Source organism: Dermacentor variabilis, chromosome 3 (genome assembly GCF_050947875.1).
Source record: "Dermacentor variabilis isolate Ectoservices chromosome 3, ASM5094787v1, whole genome shotgun sequence".
Classification (NCBI taxonomy): Eukaryota; Metazoa; Arthropoda; class Arachnida; order Ixodida; family Ixodidae; genus Dermacentor; species Dermacentor variabilis.
This window is the reverse complement of record NC_134570.1, coordinates 29918791-29940446: the sequence shown is the minus strand read 5'-3', so window position 1 is coordinate 29940446 and position 21656 is coordinate 29918791. Positions and strand designations below refer to the sequence as shown.

Sequence of the window (21656 nt, the reverse complement as noted above, 5' to 3'; positions counted from 1 at the left end):
GAAGACTGACACTGCAATTCTTATGACAATCATTAATGTGTTTTTTTTTTACTTCCTTCATGTATAGTACAAATGCACAATCAAACCTACTTATAACAATATTTAATTCAAGTGCCACGAAAATTCCATTGTTACAACCGATAATTGTTATTACCGGGTTGCATGAAAAAAATCTAAATAGGGGGATGGCAGAGCTGTTGTGAGAAAACTATAATGGCGGGGAGGCCAGTGCCCCTCCCCACCACCTTCCTCCATCCGGCTGATGATTGCATTCACTCATTTAACTGCTTCCTGGGCGCTCCATTCGCGTGTAACAAGCCGCGGCTGTCGGCGTTAAAGAATGACACAGCTATAACAACTGGCAAGAGGAGTCACGGGTGGCAAGCGTTATGCGAGCTCCACCTAGGTATCGCTTTGGTGGCCCCAAAAGGGGCCTTTTAAAACATGTGAGAAGGTTGTTGCGGCAGCTTGTTAGCTTGAGAAATCCAGAAGAATCACTGAGGCAAGATTGCCACAATGCTCTTGCCACGTACTTCTCACTGGCTTGCATGAGAAAACCCCATGTCCATCAGTCTTGCATGCTTTATATGAAGCTTGCCGACATCCCTCTCCAAGGCAGGTGCTCCACGTAGTGCAGCGGAAGGTTCCTCACGAAAATGAAGCCCCGGAGGGACTGAATCATCTGCCTCGCGTCGAGTCTGCCTGGCCTACCGCATCATTGCTGCCGTCGTCACCCTCTCTATCTGATGCAAGCATGTTCATGATGATTGCCTCATCAGTTAGAAGCGCTTAGTTTCCAAACATATAGCCATGCGCTTTCTTTTCACCGGAAATGTCGTGCATTGCTGATGATCAGCGGGTGGATCAGCCATCTTTTGTTTCGGCAAAGAATTAAACGAGGCGGAGAAACCATGTGGCCAGGAACGATTTCGATGCGACCAACAAAGACGAACGCGAGCAATTAAGCCACTTGCAGATCTGCGTTGAATGAAGAGCCAGTGAGCAATCTGGAAGCAGCACAGTTGGCGTGGTCCATTCCTGTTTCAGAAGGTGGCACGGTGTAGAGCTATGGGTGCTGCCCGTTCGTGTTCGGAAGGGTAGAAGGGTGACGAGAGAGAGGTGCACGGGGAAGGCTGGAAAATGAGCTTGCGGCTGTTGGGGTAGCGGCCATCGTTCAGCAGCTCGCATTTCATGTTTTCAAGAATTTTGCATTTCACTACCTTTCAGCCATACTTCATCGCTATAACAGATAATGTGGCATCAGGGCATTGTAGTAAGCACGTTATTTCACCATGCAAAACATATAAAAGTTGACAGTGCCGCAGCTTCCCATTGTTATAACCAATATATTGTTAAAAACCGGTATTGTTATCACTGTATATGTAGTTATTTGATAGAACCGCTGCTGAAGGACACAACAGCAAAAGAGACAAACCTGGTGCTATTCGCAAATCTGTTTAATCTGGGGAAAACACACAATGCATGCAGCTGCATGCATGTGTATTACAGGCAAAGGAGACGAGATATGACAAAGAAGTATTAAAAGCAAGGCAACATCAAACCCAAGCAGACACAACAAAACGTGAAACGAGAACATATTCACATACATAATGACAGGTACCCTGAAGAGATGCGTATGTTTTCATCACCCCAAATGGTCTTATCTGTTTTTAGCAATGAAGAAATTGTGCTGCTGCACTTTTTTTAAGGACTTAATGTTAACTCGGGGGAGGAAAAGGGATGACCATTTTCCATCTCAGCAACCGACAATGTGGCATTGAAAACAACTGCATGATTGGAACAAGTTGTCCTCATTCATGTAAGCCAATAAATTTCTTGAAGAATGGCAGCTTTTCATTTAGTATTGCATGTTTCAATGGGCCAGAGCAAGCTTTAGCTCAGGCCAATCTGTCTGCCGTTGTGTAAATAAATATCCCTATATATATATCTCTCTTCATGTTACCACAATCACATTATTAAGGTGGTGGACACCGTTTTGAAGCTCTAGACAATGGCAGTGTTTTGAGAGAGGCCAGATGTCTTTCCTTCTTTTTTTAGCAATCCTTTTCTCTTACCCACACAGCCTTTGTGACACAAGATTTTCCAGGAACCCCTGTGACCATATCACTGATAGTCTGTCTGTTTGGCTCCCCAGATTTAAGTCTCCTAAAGTACTGCATCTTAGAGTTCCTGAGCGTGTAACAAACAGCTGTAAAATGCAAGACTAAATAAAAGCCTGCCATTTTAGCAGAAATTTAATGGCTCACATGAACGAGGATGACATGTTCCAAGCATGCAGTCGTTTTCAAAACCACATTGAGTCATTTATTGAGAGGAAAAGTGATTTTACTTCATAAAGAACCTTCTAAAACAACAGTAATTTCCGCCCATGTAATTTCGTCTGCAACATTGCATTCTCTTCTGAAGTCACTGTCATCAAACATCACTCGGGTTGGGTAACACAGTAGAACCTCGTTAATATGGTAAAAAAAAAGCAAGAAAAACATAATATCCGGGAAAATTTAGAGCCGAAGTCACTAAAGAATGTTACAGTTTTACCCAAAGCAAACATTCCATTCCCTTCGGGCCAAGCACTTCCTCGTTTCAACATGCTGTACCTTCAAACTTAGCAGATCATGTGACATCTAACTGTGTACATTGAAACTGCCAGGGCTTTCTCTGCTCACCCCAACTGCATGCATGCACACGGTCGCAAGCAACATATTTGGAACGAGTGCTTCCTCGTCTTAACATTTAAATTACGCTGTGATCCGCTGTGAACTTTGTGATCCAACTGTACGCATTAAAGCTACCAGCTTTCTATGTTCACCCCCACCTGCACGCATGTGGTCGCAAGCAATGTGTGCGCTTGGCTGCAAGTGTTCATTCATATCACCTCCACCATTTACTGCACGGAAAGATGACTTGGCATATCGGCTTGCTGGTGTCCTCTCGCCTGTCAGCCTTGCAGTAACTTGATCAAGCGCGTGCTAGGGGAAGTAGGCAAGCTTGCATCTCCTCCTCTAGCCTGGCTGTGCTGCACATGGCTGGCAAGTGCAATGGTAGAGCAAGCAGCAAGATCGCTGCTACCTTAACGTGCACAGTTCTCTCGCGCTCCTAATGTTGGCAGTCGCCTAATGTCAAGTTTTGGAGACTCATTGAAGCGAGAGGCAGCACAAATCATTCGCTCCCATCTGCCGATGGTCTTCATCATGCCAGCATCATGACAGCGAGTGTTGGTCACTGAGTAAACTCTGTTCATGTTTACTTGCTTGTGTGTGGCACCATGCTTGTTAATTTAATAAGTAGGTAAATCTCTACGGCAATTTATAGAACTGATAAAACGATAAACCTTACTTCGCGTAGCTGTCCAATACAATAAAACCTTCTTCGTAATACAGTAAAGCTGTCCAGTACAGCTGTCCAATACAGTAAAACCTTCGAAGGTACTGGAGGCGTACAGCAAAACATATTCTTCGAAGCGGTCGCAAGTATTGGCTCTCACGTATCAAGATGTGGAATCAGCTTTACTTCGCTCGCTGCAGAAAGCAAACGCAGCCCACCTTCCCGTCAATGGAACGATACTGTGGGAAAAGGCCATCAACTTGTCTCTACAACTTGGGCACGAAGAGTTGAAGTGTAGCAATGGATGGTTCAGCCATTTTAAAGAGCACAATAATTTGACCTTCGTAGCCGCCTGTGGCGGGAGCGGCAGCGCAAACGAGACCGTTGTTGACGACTGGAAAAAACACACTTTGGCTCCATTGTTTAGTGAGTACAGTGCAGACGATGTGTACAACCTTGACGAGGCAGCCCTTTTTTACAAGATGCTGCTCACAAAAACCTTCGCAGTGAAGGACACCACGGTCAAGGGTCGAAAGCAGGGCAAGGAAAAAATTACCATTCTGTTTGGCGCGAACATGTGCGGTAAACACAAGCTGCTGCTACTCGTAGTTGGAAAGAGTGGGAAGCCTCGCTGCTTTAAAAATGCACGGCTGCTGCCTAGGGATGAGCTTATCTACCAGCACAACAAGAAAGCCTGGGTCACAGGTACAATATTTGAAGATTTGCGTTCGGCAGCTTGACCGCAAGTTCGCGGTCACAGGCAGGAATGTACTCTTTGTTCTTGATAACTGCCCGGCACATGGTGACATCCCATACCTGAAAGCTATCAGGATGGTATGTATTTCTTCCTCCGAACACCACGTCGACCTCGCAGCCAATGGACCAAGGTGTCATTCACCACACGAGGAAGATTTACCGCCACCACCTGTTCAAGCGCATGCTCCTTTGCTACGACAACGGCAAGGAGCACTCCATTGACCTCCTCGGGGCCATATGTCTTATTGTGTATGCATGGAAGCAAGTGGAACCCACTTTGACCATGCAGTGTTTTGAACATGCTGGCTTCTCGAAGGAAAGCACTGTCAGTGCTGGTGCTGACTATTCATGTGCACTCGATGAAGGAGCCGAGTAATGCGACCACATCAATGCACTCTGCGCAGAGGATAGCAAATCCGGTGCAGTCGGCTTCGCCGAGTATCTGAAATTTTGAAAATGATCAACAAACGTGCTACTCAGACTTGGAGAGTGAAGCTACCGCTGATGCGACCATGTGCGATGACAGTGACAACCATGCTAACGAACCCTCCCGAGCACCCCCTCTCGAGGAAGTTATCGGATCGCTGAACGTTATCCGCAGTTTTGTTGAGTGCCACAGTGGAAATTCTCAAATGCTGCAAGTAGTTGACCAACTAGAAAACATGACCCTTGGAGCCTCGAACTACAGGACGCGGCAAACCAGCATCTCTGATTACTTTAAGTAATCCAAAGATCGCTGAATAAAGGTAGCGCATTTCTGCAGCAAAATTTGTCTGCCTGGGTTGCATTTTTTGTGTGTTTGGTTGATTCAAAAACCCGCTTAATTTGAAGATTTTTTGCGGTCCCGATGACTTTGAATTAACGAGGTTTCACTGTACTTTGCTATCGTTATAGATACTTCGTCTTTCAGGTGAAGTGCGGCTTTTTCATTAATTAATTTTCGCTAGTTTGTAACAACTGATTCTTTCATTGTAGCACAGAGAAGGAAGGGGCAAGGGCTATACTGTAGTGTTCTACACTCCATAAATGATGCGAGGCAAGGAGGGTTTTGAAGTGTGGACAGAAAGTGGATAGGACCAGTGCCCATGTTCAGCAATGACAGCTGTGTTTTGATGTAAAAGCTGTTCTTAAGAACCACAAATATTTTCTGGTTTGCTGTCACATAGTGCAGCACACATTCTCACTTTGTCTGCTTGTGTACACTCAATTGTTCATCCGATATATTTCTATGGCACAATGCTCAATAAATTTAGCATAGTTTTAACTCATCCAGAGACTGATTTGTCGTGAAGTTATTTGTGCATTGAATTTTTTTAGCGGAGATATGCAAGCTAGCCCATCGAGACATACAGCTCTTCAAGTCTTTAATCATCTCAGGGGAGTGCCAGCTGACACAACAGGCAGGAGGTTATGTGGCACAAACTATGTCGAGCTGAACAGAATAGCCTAGCCGATGATGCTTAGACAAGAGGATGCTATGCACTCGCACACTTACCTTCAATAACTTCACAGAGGCGCTCCATGATATTGCACTGACCGTCGGGTAGGTCAACACTCTCCTGAGAGTAATATAAACAAAGCTGTACAAGTTGGTTGTTACCCTCCAAGTTCATATACGTTGCATATGACTCCATTTCATTTTGTCTGGGGCTGTACAACTGAGTTGTTTCTCCTGTGCTGTGTGCAGAGTGTGGGGCTCTTCATCGGTGCCACCTGCACCGACCTCCAAGTGTCCGTGACAGTGTCGGCACTGTACTCTCTGTCCACTATGCTCTTTGGAGGCTACTACGCATCTTCCCTGCCGCACTGGTTACGGTGGCTGCAGTACTTTTCCATGGTACACTACGCCTTCCAGAACATGCACATAGTTGAGTTCAGCAGTGGGCCGGAGGTCAGGTGAGCCACCGTCTAGAAGCTTGGTGTTGTTAGTTTGTGGTGCTTATTGTTCATCGTGGTGTCATTGTTTGTTGTTGGTGTCAACGTAAATTAAGTAATGAAATAGTTTTTTTTTATCGAAATGCTGCCACATGTGATGCAAGTATGGTTTTACAGCTTATTTGCTAGTTGAGCAGTGATAAAGTAACTGCAATTCAGTAGCAGTAAATCAAGCTGTAGAAATAATCAGAGGCAACAAACTAGTCTTTTCACAAGTTAATTAAACATTCTCTGCTTTGAAACTGTGGTTAGCTTACAATATTGGAGGGCTGCTTTCTCAATAATTAGCAATGCCACATTCTTTCGAGAGGCAAGGTATAATGGCACCAAAAGCCATTTTGCAGTACATTACTGCCAAGCGTTGACTGTTTTATGATGTTTACCAGCGCTACACTAAACTGATTAATGACAGGATAGAAGCATATGTATATATCCTCTTCTTATGCATACGCATGTCAAGCAAAAAGAACAGGCACGTGCACATCAAAGGCGATTGCGCAAGAAATCAAATTCGGCATCATGTAATGAGATAGAAGGCTCACTTATACACTTAACTCTATTCTTCCTGATAAAGAAAGCCTCAAGTGCAAGCCTAGAAGAGGTGTTGCTGCTCCTGCCCAGAATAGTACTCCCAGAAAAACGAGCGTCACACCCACACGCGGTATCATGAGCCACCATATGTACGTCCATATCCTCCGTTTTTTTTATTTTTTGTGCATGTTTCCTTAAATGGTCATTCACGCAAAGCTTGGTTTGTCCATTGCACAGCTGCCCACAAGGGTGCAAGGGAATTGCAAATATACAACCCCTCTGGAGCACTTGACAAAGGGCTTCTCATGCCTCGTGCGGCAGCCCCGCCTGCTCTCACAGCAAACTCGAGAGCACAACTTCGAAAGCTTGTTGGGTGCAACGCTCTCCACAACGCAACACCTCTTCTAGGCTTGCACTTGAGGCTTTCTTTATCAAGAAGAATAGAGATAGGTGTATATGTGAACCTTCTATCTCATTACTTGATGCCGAATTTGACTTCTTGAGCAACTGCCTTTGATATGTATGTGTTTTTTCTTTTTGCTTGACATGCGCATGCGTGACAAGAGGATAAATAGGTATGCTTCTATCTTCCCATTAAACAGTTGTTAGTGTAGCACTTGTCTTTGTCCATCTTTCTTGTCTCTGTGGTTTTTATTTCTATAAGTTAATGCTTCACTTATGGAAAACCAACTAGCCCAACCATCAACTCTTCTATAAGGATGTGTGGCTTTCTTGAGTTTTTTTTTTTGTGATATGCAGCCTCTCCACTTTGTTTACTGTATGCTCAATTTCAAAAGGACCAAATCTTTTTTGTGTGTGTTCGCAGACCACGGAAGTGCTCACATTAGAGCTTTTTCTCTAAAACAATATGTGAAGCTAGCTGTTTGTGCCACTGCTTTTGAATGTTTGCATGCTAGGCACTGGTAGATAGTAATGAAGGACGTTTACCATCATTTAATTGTTAGTTGGACAAAACTCTGTCAAAAAATACTTCTCTTCAAGCCATTTGGTTGCAACAGGCCTGTCTTCCACATACATTTGCCTTCCAAAAGCTGTTCCACATTCACTGCCATGGCAACAAGTGTTGCTGCCAAACACTCCCATGCCTAACCCATGCACAAGTGCACAAGAAGGGTGCCGCAGTAGCTTAATTGGCAAAGCACATCATGCATGAGGCAGAAGATGTAGGTTTGGCTCTTGCCTACATCAAGTTATATTTTCATCCACTTTCATTTCTCTTCCTTAATTATTTTTACATTTCAATTCAACATAATTAATTTTTTCTAGTCTTTCTATGGCTTCATTGTATGTTTCCTTCATATGGCTGTAACTAACGAAAAAGAGCCCAGATCCCTCATCCTTCATATCCTTTTATTTGTCTAGTTCATATATACGTTATGTAAGAGAGAGTTCCTTAATTCAATCTTTTTAGGATGGCTGCATGGTCATTAATTTAAGCAACATCCAATAGTAGGTGGTTCATTTCATGTGCATTATAATAATAATAGTAATAATAATAAGGTTTATTTCCATCAAAACGATGTAGCTTTTCTTGATCTTGGGACCAACAAGATCTTGGGACCATGGCCTCGCATATCGCAGCTACAAAAGGCCACAAAAGCACTTCTGCGATATTTGAAAGCTACCGGATTGACTCAGCGTCTGTGATCCGGACTGAGTGACCGAAGGATATCGCCAGTAGACTTTCTCTTCTTCTTTTAATCTTTCCGTCCCCCTTTCCCTTTCTCCAGTGTAGGGTAGCCAACCGGGCTCAGTCCTGGTTAACCTCCTTACCTTTCATTTGTAATTTGCTCTCTCTCTCTGTCTCTCTCTTGATGCTGTGATGACGTTTTCTTTGGCCAGCTTGATTTGCTCTTAGTTCCTGTTGCAAGTTTTAATACAGTTCGTGGACACCAAATTTTATGATATTACCACACCGCTAAAGGGCTGCCCTAATGGCTATTTGGTCCCGTGAACTGTTCGCAACATGAAATTTTTGTGAATAGTTCGTTATTAGCAAAATTCAGTGCTTGCCAAAACTAAGTTGTCCGTGATTTTTACAAAGTGTGGGTCCAGTAGCAACACACAGCACACTGGCCACATTTTAGTGACAGATTTTTTTGACATGCTCAATGCCACAGCAATGGACAAATGACAGTGCTGTTTCATTTCTCTGTCAGTGCCTTAAAGGTGTCTCATCAGACTTTCCCATAGTGTTGTTTAGGTTCTTGCCTCTGTTTTCAATCATAGCTTTTGATACTGCCGTTTAAAGGATTTGAATGCTAAGAATTCACAAGAAAGCGGAGTCACAACTTGCTTAGAGCCAAAGCACCCATTATAAGGGCCACCCATTATGAAGAGTTGTTTTGAATGAATGCAATTTGATGCTCTCAAGGCACCCTTCATTCGAATCGATTCCGCATTTCCTGTGTAGTTCATTATAAATTGAAATCACATGGCAGAACCTAGTTCTAGGAAACCCAACAATTGAAAAGGACTTCTTGCTTGGCCACTTAGTGCATTAACTTTTAGGAACAGATCAAAGCCATGCAAGAACGATACCACATGTGGATGGAGTGAGACTGACGCCACATTTTGGACTGATTTCTTTTGGGAAAGTCACTTTCAGATTTCACTGATAGGCTGAACCATTTAGTGCAGACATGGAGGAAGATGTCACTGTGAAGGCACATTTGTTTTCAGCATTAGTGTCACGTCCTGATGTTGAGTGCACTTGCAGAATCAAAAGCAATGGTGTTGTGAGCTTTGCCAACACACTTATATGTTGAGGCTTATATTGAGGCTGCATGCTATGTGGTACATCAGGGAACAATGAAACTTTTGCTGCAGATGGCCTAGAGGATAAAGAAACAGAAATGTTCCCTCAAAATAACAGTTGCACTATATCACTGTATGGATGAATGGATGAACAAACATATTAACATTTTATTCACTATGAGCAGGCATACAACTTTTATGAAGACTCTTTCAGATCTTGGCTATTATGTTAGTGCTCATGCCACTAACAGACATTTATGTAACTCTGTGTAACATCTACTTGTAATACAGACACAATACTATAGTTTAAAAGACATGCACAAGTAAGCAAACTATCTTAGGAGGAAGCCTATTCAAATACATGTAAAGCGCAGAAACGCTTTTCTGAGATAACCACTAGGCTGATTTTAATGAAATTTAGTGCATTTGAGAGAGAAAGTTAAATTCTAGAGACTGCTGGAAGTGGAATTTTGATTTATGGCTTGAATTCTTTTACAAGTATTTTTATATAATTGTGTGTTTAAAAACATATGGAAGCCCATGGTTTACAAATTTGTGCCTCTGCAATCAAAACAGACATCGCCCGTCTGTAGATTGCATCCAAAGTGCAGCAATTTGATACATTAATTTATCTTATGTGAATTTGTTACAATGTTTACGACGGTTTTGCAAAAGTGCTACTGTTAGTAGTGTATTTGATGATGTACATTACAGCGAATTTGTCCACTTGAGATGTGCTATTAGATTCAATTTAGAGAATTGCTTTATCATTTTTCATTGCCGAGTTACAGAACTGTAAACTTCATAGTTTCATTTTCTTAAAATTTACGATTTCTGAAAATCTTTGTAGAAACATCGACTTCTATCGAATCCACATCCAACAGTCGCTACATTTTAAGTTTTTCTGTTAGAGGCAATCAAGCTCATCAAATTCAGTGCAATATTTGCCGAGAAAAAAGAATTATTCTTTCCCATGTATTTAGATAGGAGCCCCTACTTAAAGCTTCCAGCTAACACAAAAAAATTCAGCCATACATATCGTTTTGTAGATTAGTGAACCCAAATAGAAATGTAAATTCCTTATCAGGAAGAAATATATCTGCCTTTTTCATTTATGCTGTATCTGCTAATTAAGTACATACATCTTAATATATCTGACAGGAAAAGAAATATTGAGTAAGGTCGTACTATGAAGTGCACATGATTAGCAAATGTCCCTCTGCATGTAAGGGGCCGTCTGTGTTGTCGCATACAAGGTTCTTGAATGACTATAGATTTCTGTTATGCAACATGGCATGTGCTGTTTTCACAGCTGTAGCTGCTAAGGCACTTTATAGCAGAATCTTTACAGCTGCTGTAGTTGTAATGCCCTGATAATGATCAAAATCGTGTAATCTCAACAATAGCTTATAAATGAACAAATTAAGAAGGCATCCTACTATGTGCAACCTTGATATAATAGATAAAACAAATGATAGGATGTAATAAACATACTTTTGTGTCGAATGTGACTTCACTGTAAGGAGGTTGGACTGTGTTCCAAATCTGTGGCATGCTGCTACGGAAACTAAGTAGCATGTGAAATTTTTTTAGGTGCAGTTACGGTAGATTGGACACGTGATTAGTTTGTACAGAGCGTCCATGTGAATTCCATGCTGTTTTTTACTCTGCAGGTGCTTGTCACGAAACTCCCACTTCACAGCCTGCAACACCGGGGGCAGTGTCATTCCTGTTGAGGACATCATAGGTGACCATGGCATGCCACTGCCCATCTGGGCCAACACTTTGGTACTCATCAGCTTCCTCGTCTTCTTCCGTGCACTAGGATACCTTGTGCTGCGATACGTACATAAGCCCAAATAGGACAATCTTGGCTTAGTAACCTAAGGACAAGCTTTAAGCCGCCGTCTTGATGGCAGTGCGGTGCCGTCTTTTTGCACACAAGGACCACAAGCCAACAAACTTTCTATTCATTGCAAAGCACAGAGAACTGCGAGAGATCGCAGGACAAAAAAGAAATATCTGCAGATCGCCTCATCTCTTCGCTTTTCATCGAGCATCGGCAAGTTGCACCGACTCTTCAGGAAGCTTCAACACACTTTCCTAATGACCAACCATGCAGCTACAGAGAAGTCTTACTGGGAGCGTAGCTGCTATGCTGCCATCTTCTTACCTACAAAAGCCTTCAAGACACGATGCCTGTGAGCCTCTTCTACATGGTCTCGAGCCAGCCTGTAACTGATATTGATCCAAGTGTGTTCTTTAAGGACTGCTTGAGGCGAGAGACTGCAAAGAAGGTGATGGTGCACAACATCCAATGTGCCAAAAAAAAAAATGATGAGGACATTTCCAGGAGGAGCTTTAGCCCCTGCGCAGGCAAACCCTTATGCCCACACGAGAAGATGCCTGCACACATAGTGCACGGAGGAACTCTATGATACAATGGATGCTTCTGTGGACACTTGAAATGTTGTGCCGGTCTGGTGGTGTGGATGCTGTGACTACTGCTGCGAGTGATTGGTGTGACTGTTTGATGAGTGTGAAAGAAAATGCATGTGCGTTGTGCCGTTCTTCGCGGCGCCGTTGCCAGCGAGCAGTGGAGCATCCTCTGAGGCGCAGTGGAAACCACTTTCATCACCACACGTACACACGCAGCCACCTACACGCAAATGGGTGAATGAGATGCCCCGGTGATAGTGTTTCCCGGGGACAAGAGTCTCTCGCTCGTTTGTCTCGAAGCCCTTCTCTCCCCCTTGCGCTTCTACAATTTGCCTGCCGAAAAGAGGGAGAGATGGAAAAAAGCATTTGCCTCCTCAGCTTGTCTCCCTCCTCTTAAGGCCAAGAAAGGGATTATAGCTTTGTTCTTGCCTCCCTGCTGATCCCCATTTTCTCCCTTTGTTTACTCCCTTCCCCTTGGCTGAAATGAAACTGCTTGTGTTTTGTTTTTGCACGCTGTGGTATGGATCTCACGACGGCAAACGCCATGGCGCTAGCAGTGACATACCAAAGAAAATGTGTAGCAGATGCGCAAGTTAACACCTCGCCCTCATCCCCTCCCCCCCCCTGCGACAAACGGTGAGAATGTAGAGAGAGAGAGAGAGAGCGAAAGCGAGTAAGTACTGCCAAAACCTGCTGTTTGCTGTTTTGGAAAAACTTAAACACAGAAAGCTAGAAAAAAGGAAGAAAAAAGAAAGCACATTGTACTATAGTAATATCGCCTCGCACTTCATGGGACTACTGCTGTGAGTGAGGCACCAAGTGAGAAGAAAGGAAATCTTTCCATTTTTTCTCTTTGTGTATGCCACACTGCCCCAGACAACACATAAATACTCTTGTTATTTTTCTAAGGCTGCTTTTTCCCGGCGCTGCTGGGAGGACAGATGTACTAACTTAAATGCTGCATCTGTCAGCCTCTTTGTAGACTTCGGGGTGCACACAAATGTGTTTTTCTCTTCTTCTTCTTTACAGTCTGAAGAATGCCAGCATACTTAGTCTGGTATCTTTCCTTTCACCAATTCACATTGGGATGTGTGCGTTTCTGTGAGACCTCCTTTCTTGTCTAGCTGTCATGTTCCCAACTTCTTTCTGCTGTTTACCGAGAATCGCCTTTACAACTCGGCTAAATATTCGCCAGGTGCAGGTCACTTGGAATGCTTCTAAAACATTGACACTTGGTTGTGTCTGAGCTGTTAGCTGCAAGCCTAGGATAATCCTGAGCAATGTGGTCATTTTGTCATTCGCATGTGATTGCAGAAGTTGTGAAGTGTGTTAATCTTGCACCTATCTATACAAGGTGTACTTACTGCCAGTTAGTGAGACAAGGGACGTGTTTCATGCGACGCTTTCCAGACTCTCGCAGATTTAACAAAGTAACTTGTGTCACTTTCTTACATTGTGGTCACTGTCTAGCATTGCTGTTGCGCGAGTGTCATTTTTTTCAACTTCTGCCTTCACAACAAATGAATGTGTAGAAGTTGCATTCATGAATTATTAACATTGTTGCAGCAATGATTAACCCTTTAAGGACACGTTTTAGTGTTCCATAAATATTGTACGTAATATTTACAGTTCCAGAATCCATGTAGTGGAAGTTATGCCAATCAGAATTAACTTTCCCATACATGGAACTTAGGAAACATTTTTATTGCACTTTCGCTCAGTATTCCAAAGGACCTGCACTCTGTGAGCAGCCGCGAAAATGTTCCATTCACATTTCTGCCATGGTCTGGTTTGTACGAAGCACATAGCAGACTTCAAAGACATAAAATTGTCAAATTGGCACTTGTTAAACCGTAAGTGTACCAGGTGTATTAAGCAAACTGACATGCAGTTGCTGCAACACTTCATTCCACAGTGCATGCACATTTGTACGAGACTTGGCTGTAGACGTTTTTCTTATTGCCTTTTTTTTTCTTTTCTTGCTGTCCTGAGTCTCACTTTGCAGATATGTGCAATTGGCCATTGTTGTGCATGGTTGTTATCATAGAGAGGTTACACTGACTGCCAGTGCTCAAGTGCTTGCAAGCAGCTGAGAGAAGGAGACAGGAAGCGTATAGAACTAGTTTTTTCTTTTCCTCTCCTTTGCTTATGAGTATATAAAAAAATGTTATTGTAAGAGCTAGTTAATATATTCATATGAACAAACTCGTTCGTCGATTCCAGTCCTCAGACAGAACTCTTGAGCAACTTGCGTTTTTGACTCTGGCAGCCAGTGAAAGCAAAAACTGTGCTCTCAACTCCTCTCGTATTTGTTGTTGTTTTGACCGTGGGAACTTTCTCTGCACGCCACTTGTTGCTCCCAATGGGCTGCATCTTTCCACGCCGCTAAAATTGTTTTCTTCGAACTGTGATCCTCTTGTGTTTGACTCTTCTTGCAAAGTGAACAAATTTTTCCCCACTTGTCCCCTCCTCATTCTAAATTTGCAATTGACCATTCGCTTTGCTTCTGATGGTTCCAATGCAGGCATGTACCCTGTACCACAAGAAAAAAAGAAGAAAAAAAAACATCCGCCTTCTCACTCACACTTTTTTTGTTGTTGTTGGTCTGTCCCGGGCATTATATCGAATGAACTAAAGACTTAAAACAAAAAGCTTCTGGCACTGTACGGTGCACGGACGCTTTGTGTCAATGTTGCCTGCCACTTTCTGCGACTCTGCCCTTTCCGGACCGCACAACCTAATCTGAACTTGTTTTCGGACTCCTGCTTCGGAAATTGTTTCTACCGATTCCCTCCTCCTTGTCGCATCCCACCTGCCCCCTCCCCCACCCCTCTTTGTACTGGAGTCCAACTTGGTGGCCTTCGAGTCGTGAAGTGCATAACCACAATTTAATAAATTATTTTGGAGTTTACTCCCTCTCCTTATAAGTTTGTATTTAGGTTCTCTTCAAAGTGATTATTCCTCAACCCCTTTGCCCATGCCATGTATCCCTGCCCCACCCACCACCCACGCCTTCTCATCTGTGTTTTTTAACCCTTCATAAGTCAGTATTTCCTCTCTTGACCAAGTGTTTGTAAATATTTTCACCGATTATTAATGTCCTTACGAATTAAATGTTTCATCTATTTTATTATGCACGGGTGGTTTTCGGAGTCAATTGATCTGTGTTGTTGATTTCCCAAGTTGAAGAGAACAGCGCCTTCTTACCTACAATTTTGGAAATAGGCCATTTCCCAATGTGTTCGTTGTTGCAGTCTGCTGCTGAGCATGAGGTCACAGCTTCGATTCCTGATTGCAGTCGCTGCATTACAATAGCGGAGAAATGCAAAAATACTCATGGTGCTTAAAGGTACACTAAAGTGAAAAATGATTTCTTCTGCATTGGTAAATTACCGTTCTACAACACCAAAAACACCACTCTTACAGCGATAAGACGTTTGGTAAGCCAGAAAATACGGGTTGCGACGCCTACTTAAGTTCCCGCACCTGGGGGCTGTGACGTCTTGGATTTTGATGGCATCTTCTAGGGCCTACTAATTGTATATAGCGGTACAGATTGACTACATTGTGTTCTAAAGGAACCAAATATTAAACAAGGCAAGTTTCGGGAACCTTTATTCAGCCAACGTGGCCCAAATGCGAAAACATACTTTGGAATCCCCGATTTCACGCTGACGTACCGGTGCTGGGGTTTCGGTGCGAAATTCAAATTCTGGTACTTGGACCTTCATTTTCTCATCTAATAATCGAACTATTTCTTCGAAATGACTGCCTGCAGGGTTCTCAAACAATGCTTCATTAGTCTAAACTGATTTATTGTTTCGCTTTAGTGTCCCTTTAAGATGCACTTTAAGAACTCCAGGTGGTCAAAATTAATCTGAAGTACAACTGTCATTCCTGTATTTATAGTGCTGCTTTAGCATGGTAAACCACATAATTCAGTCAAACAATCAATCGGTCATCTGCTGCATGTGGATTTTGCGTGTGCCACCAATTGGTATTTTTTTTTTTTTTACTGGCCAAAATAGTTACGTGCTCGGTATCAGAGTATCCCTGTAACATTATGGTTCCTTGCAAAATTGCACTTCCTGGCAACATCATGGCTGCTCATTACACCGTGCTGCAAGCCTCAGAAATGATTAAGAGACCGACTTGATGTGGGTGTGAACCAAAAACTCCATGGCTTTGAAGCGGGTGCTCTACCGCTTCTCCACATCCGCATTTCATTTATGGTGAAGTTTCATTATGGGCCTGCTCTCACAAGTTCACAAAATCGCTTTATAGGTCTCATTAACAATACCATCTGAAAACATAAAATTGTACTTTCCTTTTGTGGTTGACGTGAAAGGCCAACCAAGCAAGCTTCTTATCTTCTTCACATCTTCTCCCAGCTGGCAAAAAAAAAAAAAAAAAAAAAATTGCCATACAGTCCTTTACCGCAGAGGAGCTTGCTCATGAGAGGGTGCTTTCGGCAGCAGCGCGCCGTGCGTATCTTTGAGCATATGCTTCAACGAAAGCGAACAAATACGAAACCATTACTGCTTCTGCCCTCCTGTAAATGCAACTGGGTGTTCACTAACGAAAAGTGCTCCATTCATGCTGCAAAAATGTGGAACGGTAGGGGAAAGCCGTGTGCAGTATAGTTGCGTGCAAAAATAGTGACTGGCACATTAAGGAATGGAATGAATCGGACCAAGTTCACGGATCGCTGCTGCATGAGGACTACCCGTGTTTTCCGTCATTTGCAATGCACGGCTTTCCTCGCTAATCTCCGATGAAAGGACTTCAACCCTGGGACGTCGGCAAGAGTGAGTACTCTGTTCGATCGTTACAGTGGCTCTGCGAATAGCGCCGCTTTCCGGAACAATAAGTTTCTCGCACTTTAACACGTACATCCACCCCCCATTCACACGCAAAGAGGCCCGCTATAACGCCAACGCATCAACAATCGGTGCAGGGCACACCCTTGAATCAATGCGCCGAACCATGTGTGACGGCGACAGCACCGATTACATAAGAGTATTAGAAGCAGAGCGTTTCGTGACGGTCCACAGGGTAAACGAGTGACTAGGATAATACCATATTTGCTGCGAGCTATTACAATGTACAGAGCATTCCAAGCCTTCTGCGCAGGAAGAACAAATCTATCGCATTTGAGCACACCCGCCATCATATAGTAGGCAGAAGATAAACAGTCGGAGAGCTCACCGAGAAACGTTGCTGAATCAGAAATATGACACACTGCTACTTCAAAGTGTTTGTCGAATAAAGAACGAAGAGCAAAACGCAATGATCGTGATTTAATTCACAAGCGGAAAGTTTGGAGAGCTTGCAATACATTTCAAGCGCTGCTTACATAGTACAAGCATCGTAAACATTGCACGCGCTGTTTGGACAAGGTGTAATGAGCGCCGAAAACGCTTACGTGTCTGAAGCTGTGGCCAAAGCTTCGGGCCGTCCACTCAGTCGCCGTCTACGATATATCTGCCGAAGCGCAGTTAACAAGCTGCGCCGGCGCCACGCACATCCATGGTTAACACGGATGCAGTCGCCAGCCCTGACGTCACTCTCGAATCTCAGTGACGCCGGAAATTTGCGTGCCATCTTGTCGGGCAGATTCTCCCCTTTTGTTTACATTTCTCGCCCTTTGCGCGCAACTACACCGCCGGGTTGCGTAGTGTTCCTGTATATCATATATACAGGAACACTACGGTTGCGCGGAAGTGCGCGCCCCGTAGTGATCCGACCAACGGATCCAACAGCGGTGTTAACCATCTCGATCGATACCGTTCATACCGTTGCCCGAGTCATTTCGTCCAAGTATTACTTTCTAGGATGTGAAGGAGTTGTACTGAACTCCGCAAGTCGAACTGCGAGACCGGTACTCCTCTCCTTTTGCCGGCTTTTCTGAAAAATTGAAATTTCTGCATTCTCGCTGCGCTGCAAGAATGCACAGGCGATGACCGGCAGCGCACTTTACGCACATCACAACCTATGGCTGGCCCCATCTGCAGTCTACGAGAACAAACGCGTAGGCTGGTCGCGGATTTACAGGAGTCGCTTTGCTTTATTGAACAAGTTTCGGGCGGCCGCCCACCGGCGAGATGCGACGAGCCACGTACAGCGCGTTTAAATTTATCTGGAACGGATCGTTGCGGAACGCCAGATAACACATACGCGCAAGATGACGATACACCATCACGAAGCACTCGCTGTCTTCTATAATCAAGTCGACAAGCTTCAATCCAGATCAAAACTTTAGCAGGCATGTTAAGAACAGACAGCTTGAGTAACAGCAATGTGTGCGAGACCGAATCAAACGCCTTACGGAAATTCAAAAATATGCAATGTGTAAATTCTATTAACTGTGTGTCGCATGAAAATCCGGCTCTGAAACCATGTTGCCTTGGGGAGAAAAAGCTTTAATGGCTCATCAGGTTGGTGCAAATGATATGCTCTGAAGATTTACAACACACGCTTCTCAGCGAAAATGACCTATAATTGGAGGTTAATGTTTATTTCGTCGCTTTTATAAATGGGTATAACATTCGTTGGTGGCAGCGTCTAGGTTCGTCGGCGGCTCGTAGCTTTGTGCGCGCAGTGTGTTCTCGGCACTGACTTTGCGTTGAAGCGATGGACAGCACGAAGATCATTTCGCTCGCTGCTGCTGCCACGTTTACTCACGCCAGCGTTTTGACGCCGAGTGTCCGCGGTCATCGAGTGTGATGTGTTCTTGTTTGCTGTACGCCCTGACACCATATGCTTGTTAATTTAATCAGCAAGCGAATGTTTACAAGTTGTTACGGCCGATAAATACTATCCTTACTTCCTGTGACTCTCTGCTAATTTGCTATCGCAATAGATGCGTCGCTTTTAGGGCGAAACTGCGACTTTTTGCTGTACATCTGCTTAACCTTTATTCTCTTCCTCACAACTGCTCATCTAACTTAGATGCACCGCTACCTATACCTGTAACAGATCCGGTCGTATGATCTCGTCCCTGCTTTTTTTTCACCAATACTCTGAACGTCTCTTTCCTATTTCTGCTACTGAGCGGTTGATGCTTCCATCCACTTTCATTCCAAGCACTCCTGGAAGGTGTAGGTATATCTACGTGTCTCACTGGGCGAATACTTTCGCATTTTCTTAGGATGTGCTGAGTGGTCTCCGGATTTTCGCTGCAGCAAACAGATGCCTCACCTTGTAGCGAATATTTGCTCCGGTATGCTTTTGTCTCTAGGAAACCAGCTCGAGCCTCAAACAGCAAGACACTGCCCTTTGTGTTATCGTACAGATTTCCCCTTCTAATTTCGGTCTTCCCATTCTTGAAAATCTCCATGACCCTTTTTGCGCGTCCGTTGAGAAACGCCAACAATGTTAAAAAAATAACTGCAGAATCTACCTGGTTGGACTAGCCAGATAGTACGTAAGCATTCTTTCCAGTCGCTCATCTTGCAAGCGTACTTTTCTGATGTATGTAAACGAGTCGGGTCGTATGATGGCGACGTTTCATTCATTCATTCATTCATTCATTCATTCATTCATTCATTCATTCATTCATTCAAATTATTAATTAATTAGGTTTAATTATCGTGCGACTGTACGAATTAAGTAAACGTCGCCATCATACGACCAATGTTTAACATTGATCTTCGCTTCTCAATTGACATTACTTGAGTTGTAATCAATAGACGCCCTAATTGGCAACCCAGGTGAATAAAAGAAGAAATGCAACTCCACCACCGCATTCCGTGGCCTCGAAAGAAAAAAAATAAATAGTTGCGTTGTAACTTTAATTTCCTTGATCGTAAAACTGCAGTACGAAACCGACCTTGCGATTGAAATAAAGCCTGTCAAGTATTGCAAAATGTGCAGATGTGCCGCAATATCAAGTGGAAAGTACAGAAGAGTATGACATATCTATCTTGATTGCTTCTACGCTCGCCTCCAAGCTCTGGTGTACCTTAAGCGTTTGCATACTGGCTCTGTTCAAGCCGAAACCCTCACTCAAAAATTCGTGGCCGTAATACTTTTTCTTGTATGTTCCAGTGTTCAGGTGTAGATCTTTGGCGTTGCTTCTGACTCGTGCATCTGACCGAACTGAGAACTACAAATTTCACCGTGTCACCCGAACCGTAGTGCACATGGGTGTTCCAAGGGAAGACGTATCTTAAACATTGCTTATGGGAACACATTCGTTCAGTTGTATATGACTGGAATCACTAGATCATGTCGGGCAGCAAATTGCGGTGCAGCTGCTTAGCTCGGTCACAGGTGCAGGGCTGCTGAGTCTGTGTCCTTTTCGATCACTCGAGATGCATGTGCCTGCCCACAACAGGCTTCACCAACCTTGGCATTCCTACCCTCTTTAATCTCAACCACTCCCCCACATATTTAATGGAGACAGCATGCAAACCATGTTACAGACTATTATATATTTACATCATTTTGGAAAACCTTGTAATCAGAACGCACCTGGCTATTTTTTGCATATTTTCCATTTGCAGAAGTAACGTCGCCTTCATCTTGCAATTAACGATGTTTATTTGGTTCTGCTGCATCACCTCTCTGATAGGATAGATAAACTTCATTAAAAGAGTAATCAGAATAATCGCTATTGTTCGAGGCCCCTACTCCAGGGCTCCGCTGGCTCTTGCCATCTTCTCAGCTCTCTGGATCCGCTTGAGCTGGTCGTCGAGGCCCGAGCTGGACAGCCGTGCCTCCCATTGCTCCCTCGTGGTGCTCGTGTCGTGGTATTCTATGTTGTGTAGCGTGCACTCCGAAGTAATGTGGTATAGGGTTGGTGTGGCCCTGCACCACGGGCATTCGTCCCTGTAACCTGTGGGGTGTATGCGATGTAATGTGTGCAAGTTCGTGTAAGTACCTGTCTCGAGCCTACGCCAGGCAGTGGCATCCTCTGTCTTTAGATTTCGAGGGATTGGTGGATATTCCATGGTGGGGTACCTCTCTGATACCCACCATGGTACCAACTCGTGTGGGTCTTCGCAATCTGCGAATGAATGTCGGACACACACAGTAAGCAACCTTTCTCTCTCTCTCTCGCTCTTCTTTCTTCTTTTTCTTTTTATGAATGAATGCGGCTCTGTTTCTCCGGCGAAATACTATACATACCAAAAACACTAACCACAAGACACTCGCCAGAGTATCGTGGTCATAGGAGGCAAGTTTTGCTAAGCGCTTAGTGTTCGTACGAGCTTAAAAGCCTCTGATCAGCAACTCAAGCTTTAGACCACGTGAGGAGCCTTCAGCAGTTGCAATTTTTCTTGAACTAGGGACAACCGGTTCCAAAGGTACGTCAACAGACTTGAAGCAAATAAAAGAAAGTTTCATGTGTACCGCTCTGTTTTTTCGTAACAAACAAAAAGCAAAAAAACTATTTTAGCTGGCTTCTCCACAGTGAAACGCAAAGTGCAGAGAAAGTCGCTTCGAAGGGTACAGTACGCAAGAACGTGGCGAGGAATAAACTGGAGATGTTGTCAGGGTAAGTGAATTGAATAGCACTGGAAGTGAGTCACTTAGCAAGATCGTTTTACTCTAGGCAAATTCTATAGCGCGCTGCACGCAATCACGCAAACAAACAGTCATCGTATGAGAGCAAATGACGTGACTGCAACAATGATTCGTCTGCACAAAGTGATAAATTAGAGACGATGCCGCGCTCCCATAGACAGCAAAGCTTTCAGAGCGTTCCTTGGTGCTGATGAATGTGACCATGGTCCATTAAGTTCTTTGGTGTATGTGTTATAGGAATAATTATCAAAGCTTCTTTCCCTGCGCATGCGTTGCTTTGGGACGTTAAAGGGGCACTAAGAACGTATATCAAGTTAAACGGCATTAGTAAATTGTAGACT

General features: G+C 43.8%; 1 protein-coding gene across 6 annotated transcripts in view; it reads left to right on the top strand.

Moving 5' to 3' along the window:
- Positions 1 to 14921, top strand: part of LOC142575350 (uncharacterized) — a 229873-nt gene extending 214952 nt beyond the window's left edge. For all 6 annotated transcript variants that reach the window (XM_075684634.1, XM_075684638.1, XM_075684639.1 and 3 more), the window contains exons 14-15: positions 5789 to 5997; positions 11019 to 14921. In XM_075684634.1, the coding sequence (XP_075540749.1) occupies positions 5789 to 5997; positions 11019 to 11208 (399 nt within the window). In that variant the 3' untranslated portion in view covers positions 11209 to 14921. The remainder of the gene's footprint in view (positions 1 to 5788; positions 5998 to 11018) is intronic.
- The last annotated feature ends 6735 nt before the right edge of the window (positions 14922 to 21656 follow it).